The sequence below is a fragment of the Staurois parvus genome, unplaced genomic scaffold (genome assembly GCF_062004578.1).
Source record: "Staurois parvus isolate SC_StPar_1 unplaced genomic scaffold, SC_StPar_1.0 ptg000566l, whole genome shotgun sequence".
NCBI classification, from domain to species: Eukaryota; Metazoa; Chordata; class Amphibia; order Anura; family Ranidae; genus Staurois; species Staurois parvus.
The window spans coordinates 2,537,217-2,549,866 of NW_028318362.1; the positions used below are offsets into that span (position 1 = coordinate 2,537,217).

General features: G+C 37.4%; 1 protein-coding gene across 4 annotated transcripts in view; it reads right to left on the bottom strand.

The window, feature by feature from the left end:
• Positions 1 to 1,216: 1,216 nt before the first annotated feature.
• The window catches only part of UNC5C (unc-5 netrin receptor C), a 489,123-nt gene continuing 477,689 nt past the window's right edge, over positions 1,217 to 12,650 (bottom strand). For all 4 annotated transcript variants that reach the window (XM_089691640.1, XM_089691638.1, XM_089691641.1 and 1 more), the window contains one exon: positions 1,217 to 11,281. In XM_089691640.1, the coding sequence (XP_089547766.1) occupies positions 11,122 to 11,281 (160 nt within the window). In that variant the 3' untranslated portion in view covers positions 1,217 to 11,121. The remainder of the gene's footprint in view (positions 11,282 to 12,650) is intronic.

Consider the following 12,650-nt stretch of genomic DNA (forward strand, 5'->3'; position numbering starts at 1 on the left):
AAACACACAAGACCAAAAACGAAACAGTCTCGGGCATGACCACCAGATATGCAATACATCTCCACGATGGCCACAACCCCAAAAACATCGATCATTACAGGCAGGGTTAGCCTGGGCCAACCGAGCCGGAACCCAATACCAATGAAACAATACCTTATAGACTGCTACAGTCATATTAAATGAGCATTTAGCTATGAGTGACCAGGCCTTATTCCAATCCTCCGGATCCACAGCCACTGCCAGGTCGCGCTCCCACTGAACAACATATGAAAGAGAAGTATGTGATGAGCGTCTGTTCAGAGCTGCATAAAGAAGGGATATAAGGCCCGGGGCGCCCGGACGCTGCTGGCAAAGCTTTTCAAAGGCAGATTTCTGGTACAGGAAAGCAGAAGTGCCCCGCAGCGCAGCCGATACCATATTATTTTTGATATCATGATCAATAATAAAGATGGGTGCCCACCTATGGCCACTTTTCTGACTCCCTTCACATGCTAGTGCCCTGCATCCCTGTCTGTGATCATATGTAAGTTTGTGGAGGACAGTTCTCAATGTCCATGGTATGTTTTTGGAGATGGTTCCTAATATTGATGCTCTATATATGTATTTTTTTAGTTAGGGCAATTTTTTCTCTGTCTCCAAGTTCCATGGTCCTGAAGAAGCTTGAAAAGCGAAACACATCGACCTTTTGAAGGACATAATGCTATAGAGAACAATGCTGTTATATTGGGGCTACTTAGCCATGTATTGTTTTTAAAATATACTTTAATGGCTTACCTAATAACATTTGTATTTTTATAAATATGAGTCTGTCCTATACTGTACCTGAAAAAAGTCCCATAGTATTTTTGTGGTCTTTTCAGATTTGTCATTTAGGGATTAGGTACAATGCAGTCTATAATATAATATTTACATAAATGTTTAGATTGAAGAGATTCAAAATGTTACCAACTGGTTAGAAACTACTTGTCACTGTGACATTCAAAATTCCTTCTAAAGTAGAGCATAATATATGTAATCATATGTATGCAGGTCCAGCATAGAACAGGATTATTATGGCACGATTTAAGTCCTAACTCCAGTAGTGAAAGTGAACATATTTTCAATAGCGTTGTCAAAACTGAAACAATAATTTCAACCATGATTGAATGTTCTAAGAAAATTATTTTCACACAAAAGAGAAACATTGCAAATGTAACAACCAAACCAGACACTGCAATTGCTTATAAATATAATTTATTACCTGTTTAAAAATTTTTTATTACACTTTGTACATGTCATATTGACAGAATAAATGCAGGCATTTACAAACAGTGAAAAAAGAAACAGGCTCCAGAACATTTGAAAAGAAAAAAAAAAAATAATAATAATAAGAGGCACACCTAGAACAGTAAACTACATCTCACTGTACAGTAATACAAAGAATGCAATGGATAGCACTTCTTAGTACATTTTTTAGAAAAAGGAATTGCATAGTAAATACAGCTGGAGGGAAAGTAAAGACATCAAACTAAATTGGTTTCTATACCTCTATAGCCAAAAAAGTAAGTAACACTTTTGCAGTAATACTGCCATAGTAAAAATACTTGAGAAAAGTAATCCTCAGCTTAAGGAATCCACTGGGTCTTAGCTGCTGGCAACCAGCATTTGGTACCCAGTTCTCCAGTAATCCATGATGCTAATTTATTGACACTCTGGGCTAAACACAGGCAGAACGAATCACCTGTGTGAAAGTAAGGCTTACGTGTACGGTGTATATTTAAATGTGCACTCAAGTACAATGTTACCATATTAAATAACCTTCCACTCTATCAAATAGGAGATATTTGCCATCAACTGGATATTCCAAGAATTGCAAGGATATGCTTAAAAGAAAACAATCTAACACAAAAACCCTTTATATACTGTACTTCCATTTGAAATAAAATGTTATGTATGTTGATATTGTAAACTGCTGTATGTATGTGCAAAGGTCTATTGGTTTTTTATTAGATTTTGGCACATTACATGTTTTAAGTATAATGGCTTAAGTGATATGCATGAAATATTCAGATCAATACGCGGACAGCATTGTATCCTTCTGTTTTCTGGGTGACTCTATGCAAAAAAAAGTAAAAACTTTCTAATAAAAAGCAGCTACCTGAGCAGTAGGTTTCTAGAATGAGACCCTTGACTGCTGTGACTACTAAGTCTAATCATCTAGGGAAACATTATGTGTTCACAGAGTAATGCAGTATTTACCTTCACTACCTGAAAGTAACCTGGTTTGTCAAGAAAATGTACAGTTTTTATGCTTAAAACATTCTCGAGGGGCCTTACCAGCTAACAATAAATCACCATTTACTGAACTTTTATTTTGGCTGGTAAATTGCTTTACAGATTGTTTTATTTTATTTTCTCCTTACCTTATACTGTGGCCACCTATATAATTAAATACTGTATACACTGTACATTTTTCTTTTCTGTCCTTCAAATATAATATAAAAAAATCAGTCGGAATGTGTTTTAGTTTTATGATTTCAGTATCACAGTGTATATATCACCTGGGTGTTGTTTGTACAGGGAAGAAATCACTATGCTATACTTTATTAATATGTATAGTATGAACCAGACTACACTAATAAAATAGTCTTATTTGGTTGGTTTTAGGAGAAAATAGTTAAAGACATTTTCTTTACAATATTTTTAGCCTCATTTATTAATATGTGCTTGAAACCAGCAGGTTCAATGTTCATACCAATGTTTTTCAGGGCAGGTTTGGATATGATATACATTTCATACAAATCTGATCTGATATAGGGCAACATAGGTGGTTGGGCTGACTTACTAAATAAGATGAGAATCATTACGTTGTATGAATAGTTACTTCAATTATCCATTCATATTCAGGCTAAACAGGTAAAGAGGAATTCTCTTTTTACATGAATGGATAATTGAAGTGAATAAATTGTGTGGAGATTCTCATCGCTTCAGTAATTAAGCTTCACTAACATTAGGGCAAAGACAAATGAGGCTGTATGAGACCCCTGTAAAGAAAAATACTTCACAACATAAGACCTGGACGCTAATTTAAAATGCACAGGAATGGTGGCTGTTTGTCCCAGCAGTTTTGAAATGGCACCCAGGCTCAGTGGCTGTGACAGGTCCAGTCAGCTTCTGGTGCTGGAACTGGGAGCTGTCAGTAACAGCTGGTGTCCAGCACTAAGCCCAGTAGATGAAACAATCTGGGTTTACATTGTGACAGATGCAACATTGCATCTGTCTGAGTGGGGAAGCTGGAACAGTGCTGTCACAGCTCTGTCCAGAGCATCTCTGCAGCAATAGATCATACTGAGCTATTGGTGGCTAATTGCTGGCTAATTACGCAAATTGCATAAATGGTAAAAAATTACTGAAAAATCAATTTTCTAACATATAATAGGTTATTCCCAATGAAAACAAAAAACAAGGAAATAAAAAATATATGTATCCAGATTTGCTACTAAACTAAACCCCTATATGTCCAAAAAGAAAGCATTGTACAATCCTTAAAGGTAGATTACAAAAGCTAAAAGGTGTGTGAACATCTGAGACATCGTCATAATGGAAAGAAAAAAAAAAGTTCAGGGACTTAAGGGGCTTTAGGGAGAAAAAGACCTGGAGACTCAATAAGTTAATTAATCAGTTCTGTCTGAAAAAAAATGAACTGACCTATGAAAATTGATGGAAAGTAAATAATGCATCTGTTGTCCATAGCAGTCAGGGAATTTCAAGATGCTAGTGTGTGTTAAAAAAAGGACAAAACTGCTTAGTTCCCCCTTAATTTATTTATGTGTAGCTATGACTGGGCAATTGCATGTCTCAGGCAGCTAGATGGCAGCTATCATTGTTTTTAGCCATTGGAATATGTCATGAAATATGCTTTGTACTGAAATACGATATTTATATAATTTGATCAATGATAACACACAGCTTCTTCATCAAAACCTATATACATTGCGAGCAGGGGCGGACTGACCATTTGGAAACTCAAGCATTGCCCGAGGGCCCAGGTTCAGTTGGGGCCCCATGAGATGCCCCTGGTACCTTTTTCATAGCCTTTTTTGAGTTTGGACAAGGACAGAGGGGCCCCATGATCCCCTATTGCCCGGGGCCCCCATGAGTTGTCAGTCCGCCCCTGATTGTGAGTGTACAGCCTGCAAAGTAATGTTATCATTCTATGTATCATAAATGTTTTACAGCATCCTGAAGTGACATAGAGGTTGACATATCTAAGGAATAAAGAATGGTAACTTTTTTTGTAAATAAGGTGGAGCTGATTTACTTCAATTATCCAATCCAATTTTATGCAGTACAAAATCCTGCTTTTTATTTTAAACAGCACTGAACATGACTAGGTATTTAAAGTGAATAAAGCTTCACTTTATTCACTAAGCTAAATGAACGTTCAATTTTCAAAGTGAGTATTCTCTGCTTCTTTATTAAATCAATCTTGTTGTGTAATAATGGGAACAAAGGGGTGGTAATTGTGCCTTATCATATGTTTAGCTCTATATAATACGTACACTTTTATGTAGAAGTTCATTTTTAAATGGATATTCAGATATGGTAAATCGACCTTTGTTGTATATATGTCTCAAATTGCATACGTTGTATTTATTTAGACAATAGTTTGCCTTGAAACCCTTTTGCCAAAACTTTAATATCTGTTTTAGAAGTACATACAATAATAAAACAGTAGATGTGATGTACTCTGGTGATGATGATTGAAGCATACTTAGTACGTACACAAGACTTTCTTATGACTGGTTGCTGCAGTGCTTGACTTGAACTCTGCATTTGAAAAGTACAGTTTCCTATAGCTTACATGCAGGCACCTAACATGATTACATATAATGTCACATATTGCAAGGTTTGTCATTTTCAATTTTACTGGAGTCTTGGAAAAGGTCACAAGATGATTTTAGATTGACTCCATATGCAGCAACCCCTTAGCTGAATTATGTTTTATTAAAATGCAAAATTGCCTGAACAGTTGGTATCAATAAAGCATGTTTTTTTAAATAACTGTGGAAGTGGTTTAAATGAATGGGTACAGTTTGGAAAGGGAGGACACTACGTTCATTCAATGACTTTGTGCTGTTAAAGAGCATTGACCTTTCTGTAATTTATGAACTTAGATGGAATCTGATAATATATTAGCAAGTCTGATAGCTGGAAATACAATTATGGTTTTGAAGCTAAGTTAAAGTGGTATTAAATCCAAAAGCAAACATTTATTATATTGCAGCTTACCATTTATTAGATGGGATTGCTGCATTTCTTTTCTTTTTTTTGGCTTTTTTTTTTCAATTTTTATCTGGTGAGTTAGCCAGTAAATCTGTTGTTTTGAACAGAACAAGCTCTCCAGTGCAATCTATCAGTTACAGAGATGAAACAAACCACTAGTAGGGGTGCTTACAATGATTAGCTTTTTTTACATATATAAAACCTTTATTCCAAAAGAAAAAAAAAACTGTTTGCTGTAACTGTTGGCTGGAGTTTCACTTCAATTTCACCAGGACATCTCCCCCCCCCAGACTGACAATGCTGCTGTTCAAAGGTGCCTCCTGTGCTCCTTCATCCACAATGGATGCACTCTAATACAGGAGATGTGTTACTGGCCAGATCACCAGTTGAAAACAGAGGGAAAAAAGCCTAATAAAAACAAAACTGATGCAACCACCATATCTAATGATTGGCAAGCTGCAATAGATTACATTTTTGTTTTTGGGTTTAATACCACTTTCAAAGTGGCAACAGACAAATACCTGAATTTAACTAACAATAATGTTTTTTTAAAAAAAGTGTGGAAAGGCATCTATTTAATGTACGTTTTTTCCATTATAACAGGGAACTTTAGGCATATAATTAGAAGAAGTATGTAATTTGCCCACGAGTTTGACATTTTCGGATATTTCTCATTCCTTCTCCCGTACCATGGCAGTCCAGTTTATCCTTTGACTTTATATTGGGTTGATTTACCAAAGTAACACAGCCTAATTAGCCTATTAAATATGGTGTAGTTGTGTTCAGTTTGAGTAACCAATCATGTTTAAAGGAAATTAAAAAAAAATATTAAACAATGGTGTGAAGTGAACACAAATTCACCTTATTCATTAACAGTGAAACGTCTCTATTCCTTTATTAAATCCGCAATGAGCGAAACCACCAACCATAGAAAAAGTAAGCAGCTAATAAAGCTGAAAGCCCCACGTTTCATATTAATTTTGACATCACTCATAATAAAGCCATATACAGTACTGTTCTGGACTGCGCTAGAAATGTATTTTGGAAAAAAGTACATAAGTATTTATCCTTATGACAGGTTCCCTCTATCTAATCTGCAATAGAAATGATAGAGATAAAATCTAGTTTTAAACATCAGCCTTGATAATCTTATATATGAACTCAGAGTTCCTTGAATAGCATATCATTATAATAAAACTTATTTAAAAGTTTATGGAAGGTATTATAAACCTCAACTGAAAATGTGCACATGAAAGATTCTTGCAGTGACTGTCAAATAGTCATGACTAAAAGTACGTTGAAGGTTGAAATGAATATATAACAGTCAAATAAATCAATATCTAAAAGCACACAAGCTAATATAATACACACTTTAAATAATGGATAGGGCTGATAAATATGCTAAAAGGAAAATAAGGGTACAATCAAGCATATAAAAATAAAAATAAGCAACCATACATGAATATTGGCCATATGGGCTCTTTGTAAAAAATATTTGTTTTGTTGTTTGTCCTTTTTATACAAGCAACTGGTGATACAAAAGGCAAGCAATGTGTGAAAGTGCTCCAAAAGCAATATATGTACTAGTGAAATAATGTATTAGTAGAAAATCAAACTGATAAAAAAATGCGATCCCTATAGGACACCACTAGCGGGTCATAACCTCATAAAGTAGTATCCAAACAGTAAGCTACAGCAATATCATTGGTAACATACTAACAAAAAGCATTCCAGAAAGAGTTTGATCATTTGATTATAAAGTAATGAACAGACTGGCCCCTGGCACAAGAGATATTCATTGATTTATTATACTTGCAATAAGACACCGCTAGTCACTTAAATTAGGGACGTTTCTTTTTGTTGACCAAGGAAATGATTGAGATGTACGGGAAGTGTTAGGTATAGTTTATGATATAATTCAAAAAAGAGCAAAGAAATAATACCTAGACATAGTATTGTTTAAAAAAAAGAATGTGTTTTGATGTAAAGTTCACATGTACCATGCTAAAATGTTTTTTATTTTGGTGAAGTATGTCAGGGATCAAAGCCTTGCTAGGTTTTGTACTGATCTCTGTGAGCACAGTGGGGATCTCTCCCTTTACCCCAGCATGGCAATATTATTTGCAACCAGGCAGTAGGTTGAGCTCTCTAGTTCCACTGTAGATGCAGATAATAAACATAATCCTATGGAAAGTCCGTCAGAGGGCTAAAGATACAGAAGTGTGTTGTGCAGTAGCTGATGTGGGTGATTAGAGGGTGAAAGAAATATTTCCCTCTGGGGTGTATGAATAGCAGTGTAAACTAGGACCAGTACTGAGCATTGCCTTTCTCCACCAAGTAAATGTTTTTACGTAGAGCTTTACAATAATGCTGAACTCCAGGCAGACAACTTTAAGGCCTCATGCACACTGGATGTTTTTTCATCTGCTCCTAGGGGCGTCTAGGATTTGTTTTTCCAGCTTCTAAACACCTGCTTGTTAGCCTGTGTGTCCATGAACACATAAGCATTTAGAGCAGTTTTTCTCAACCTTTTTCCAGTCAAGGCACCCTTTAAAACTCTGCACCATCTGGAGGCACCCTTTCAAAACTCTGTACAATCTGGAGGCACCCTTTAAAACTCTGTACAATCTGGAGGCACCCTTTAAAACTCTGCACAATCTGGAGGCACCCTTTAAAACTCTGCACAATCTGGAGGCACCCTTTGAAAATTCTGCACATTCTTGAGGCACCCGTTTAAATTCTGCACAATCTCGAGGCATCCTTTAAAATTCTGCACAATTTTGAGGCATCCTTTAAAATTCTGCACAATTTTGAGGCAACCTTTAAAATTCTGCACAATCTCGAGGCACCCATCACAAAATGTAAAAAAACTAAACAAATAATTTTACAGAATGCAATATTTGCACATGTGGGACACCCAACATTAGAGGTGATTTATTCTTCCAAAGCAAATAAACCTATGCACACTGGTACTAACTAGTGATCCATTACTTCTCTTCTCCCTCAGTTTCTCTCCCTCACTGACCTAATGTGACCCCAGTGCTGATGGAGAGGGGCAAGAAAAAATGCTGTGTAGGGGCCCGATGTCCTTCTTATTAACTGATGACATCATTGATTTTTTTATGTTGTCGGCGGCTAGAATTTGTAATGGTGCAGAATGAAAACCTGTGGATTTGTGTAACTAAAAGGCAGGCATGACCGACTTGCTGGCTTGTATACAATTTTGGGCAATTTTTAGGCATTTTGCCAAGGCACCCCTGAAGGTACCTGAAGGCACCCCAGGGTGCCTGGGCACCCTGGTTGAAAAAGGCTGTTTTAGAGGAGTTTAGAGGCAGGATAAAAAAAACACAGCCAGCGCATCCAGGAACAGTGACATTTTGGCAGAAACAACGCTTGACTCTTTTGTAAACGTGCCTTTTGCGCTTGAGCTGTAGTTCATTTCAATGGCCAGAATAAATTATTATTCTGGCAATCAAATTAATTAATGCCCAAGTGCTTAACGTGCCTTAACGTGTTACGCACTTTTACAACTGTTAAGCATTTTTTCTGCCAAAACCAGGCTGACAGGACAAAAGACTTCTAGGATAGTTGGCAAAACTTCCTGCGTGTATGAGGCCTTAATGATGACGTACTCATTAAAAATCATGTATCTTAAAAGTACTTGACATGTCTTTATATTATTTTGCTCTACAATGTCCAGTCAGCAAGTTGGGGCAAGTTAGTGACCAAGTTGTACTGCTTAATTGCCTGGGAGGAACAAGAGGTCACAGTTCTACATGTGCTGTCTGGATCATGTATATCTCATGTATATCAAATGTGCATATAGCTTTTTTTCCTGAAGTTCAGCATTGCAGTGTCTTGCTAAACCGACAGTATAAAATCTGCACCCTTTCCAAAACAGACCCCTAAAGAGAGTGGTATCCGTCGTATAGAATGTATTTTGTTCTACAGGAAAACTCTAGGTGACCACATTATGGCAATAGGATGCAAAACGTAATCACTCTACTTAACTAGTGCACATTTTTTTGTTTAAATATCAGTAAACTTTCAGTGTATTAGTAAAACAACCACAGCGTAGCAAAGATAACAAGCAATAAAAAAGAGCAAATAAAAAAATGTAGAAAGTATAATAGATATCAAAAAATGACAATAGACAGCCACGTTCAATTCATAGCAAAAGCAGAAGGTTGGTCTTGATAACTGTTATGGCAGGTATTTAATATTTGATTCATATATGTTGACTTATCAAGTTCAGTCACAATAACACAACAAGGTCTGCCTGCTGTTTAAAGTATCTGTTTCTTCCCTAAAATCTATCTCAGCCCTTAAACACAACAGGGTTGAATAATCTTAGCTTATAAATGCTTCTTAAAACAGTGTCAGCTTCATCAAGCATTTACAAATTACAAGCATTAACTTTGAGTCTAGGAGTGTTCAGTGCTGACCTTAAACCACACCTACTGAATATTCAAATTAAAAGTATAGTAGAGTCTTGCAGGGGACAATAAATAAAGGGTAATGGAGAAAATGCTGCTTTAGCATACCTACAGGCCCTCAAACCTTTGGTCACATAACCTCTACTGAAGAGGAGGATCAACCAATGCGAACGCTGATCCTACGCTTTTTCATCAATCACGCAACCAAGTGCCTGAGCTGCTGATTATATAAGCAGCATGAGAAGGGAGCTAATGGCAGTATTTTTCAAGGAATTTCACATCCTGTATTACACTTTATTTATCCATCTCAGAAAGGCTGTTATCAAAGTTGTAGCTCAACATTTCAGTAAAGGTCAACTTTAATGAATTCACTGGCTGTAGCTTTAGACAAGCTTTGTGTAAGCTTTTAGCTTAGCTATCTTTAAGCATGCTGTCTGCAGAAACAGAAGATTATTTTTTGCACCACACACGGCCATCTTAGACGCACATACATTTTTTAAAATTCCCTGTTTTTAAAATGAATTTTTAATACCTAATGTTGAAAATGCATGTAATAAAGGAGCAAGCGATCATAGCAGGTAAATAAAACAAAGTAGCACATTGTGAACTTATATTTCATAAAGTGTAAGATAAAAAGATCACATAATAGTCAGACAATGGTAGACGGTAATTTCCAAATGGCTCCTGAATGTCTACCATGACAATGTAGGAAATAATCAAATGAAAAAGAAAAAGCAAAAAAGGCATATCTTTCAGTACCAAGTTGTGTCTTTCTCCATTACTATCACTTTTTTTAGGATCAGAATTGTTATTTGATTATTAAAATATGGTGTTGACAATAATTGAGTCGTAATCTGCTTAGTTATTACATAGTACACCCTGCAATGGGACAGGGAAATTCAGGGAACATGTGACACTTGATGGTGTAATCAGTGCAATCAATTTTATTCCACTGAAAATAAAATACTGTAGCTTTCCTAAAAAAATACCCTGGACTGGCACAAAAAATTCACTCAGATGGCTTGCACAAAATATATAAATAGTCATGGGACAGCATCAATAACCCCCGTCCATTTGTGGATGTAAACAGTGTCCATTGGAGCTGGGATTGTATAGTAACGTTTATCCATGTATCTGGATAGCAATACATTTTCGTTTCCTAGGAAACTGTAAAATCCTATACCAAGCCACACACTGAATGAGCATTAGGTTGGTTTATAATATTTGAAATACAGCTTTGCATGTTTTTTTTCCTTTTCATTTCTGTGTTAATATACAAGAAGGTTTATATCAAAGTCTTTGTTTTAATAGAAGTAGTAAAACTCATTGGTCAGTATTTCTTTTCAGTATGTTCCTTTTTTTTCCCCTTGGTAACTTTGTCTTTATTAGCTCCTCTGTCTTGATATTTTTCTAAGTAGAATCAATATTCTGTTGTCAGAGATACCACAGTCTCATGTCTGCCCATCTCTTCTAATACCGCTGCCAGCGTGCTCAGGTTCCCATCTGGGTAGTTTTGCGCTTCCCACAGATCTAAGATCACTCCGGTCGGACTGGGTTTGGTAGCAAAATAATTGAGATACCTGCAGCAATTAGAAAGACATCATTAGATAGGTGTAATTGCAGAATCATCCCTAAGGATGCATAGCTAAACATGAAGTTACAACAACAGGCATCCTGTTTAAAGCATACCTCTGCTAGCAAACATTCAGTAGCAAATGTAGTTTAAGCAATCATTTTCATGAATGCATTGGTTTCACTTTTTTTCCCTTTTATCCTTTATAGATTTTCCAAACATGTCCACTTAGCTTTTGAAAAATGACATTTCACTATTGATGGCCTCTGTTTGTCATAACCAGGTACTTAATCCGATGGAGCAATATTTTATTTCCATTTCAAGTGGCTCATTGTCTATGCTCATCAATGGGCACATCATAAAGCTCTCAATTCACTGAGCTATAATGACGGTTACGTATTTTTATCAATGATACCCAAGGACAGCTAATCATTATAATCACATGGCTGAACTAATCATTATGGAAAATAGTACATGTGTTATAGCTTAGTGAATTGAACCTGAAGAGCCCCACAGTGATTGCTGTTTAAAGGCTGTGTTTTAAGAGCCTGTGTGACAAGCTTTTTGAACTGATCCAAGGCGAGTGTATTGTTTGCAATCAGATCAGATTTGACCCAAACATAGACTTCCTTTGAGAGAGAGGAGTGTTGAAACACAGATATCCGTAAGGACATTGTCAACTCACAATCTACCTCTCCACCCAGCCTCCCGCCCTCCTACAACCCCTCTACCCTCCCCTCCTCCAACCTCATAGCCGCACTACCCCCCGCTATGCCTAACCCTCCGCACACTATCACCTCCCCAACACTCCGCTCCTTCAGCCCAACTACCCCTGAAGAGGTCTCTAAGGTCTTCACTGAAGCCCGCCTCACCACCTGCCCCCTGGACCCTATCCCCTCACAGCTCCTCCAGTCACCCCCCCTCCATCATTCACTCCCTCACCCACATCTTCAATCTCTCCCTCTCCACTGGCACTTTCCCCTCCCCTCTAATGCACGCGCATATCACCCCCATACTCAAAAAACCCTCCCTCGACCCCACTGACCTTAACAACCTTAGACCCATCTCCCTGCTGCCATTCACTTCCAAGCTCCTTGAGCGCCTGGCCTACAATCGCCTAAGCGCCCACGTCACTGATAACAACCTCCTTGACCCTCTACAGTCTGGCTTCCATCCCCTGCACTCCACCGAAACCGCCCTATTTAAAATCACGAACGACCTACTAACCGCCAAAGCTAATGGCCGCTATTCTGTCCTCCTGCTCCTTGACCTCTCTGCGGCCTTCGACACTGTCGACCACCCTCTCCTCCTTACTAAACTGCACTCCCTTGGCATCAGGGACGCTGCTCTCTCCTGGTTCTCCTCCTACATTTCCC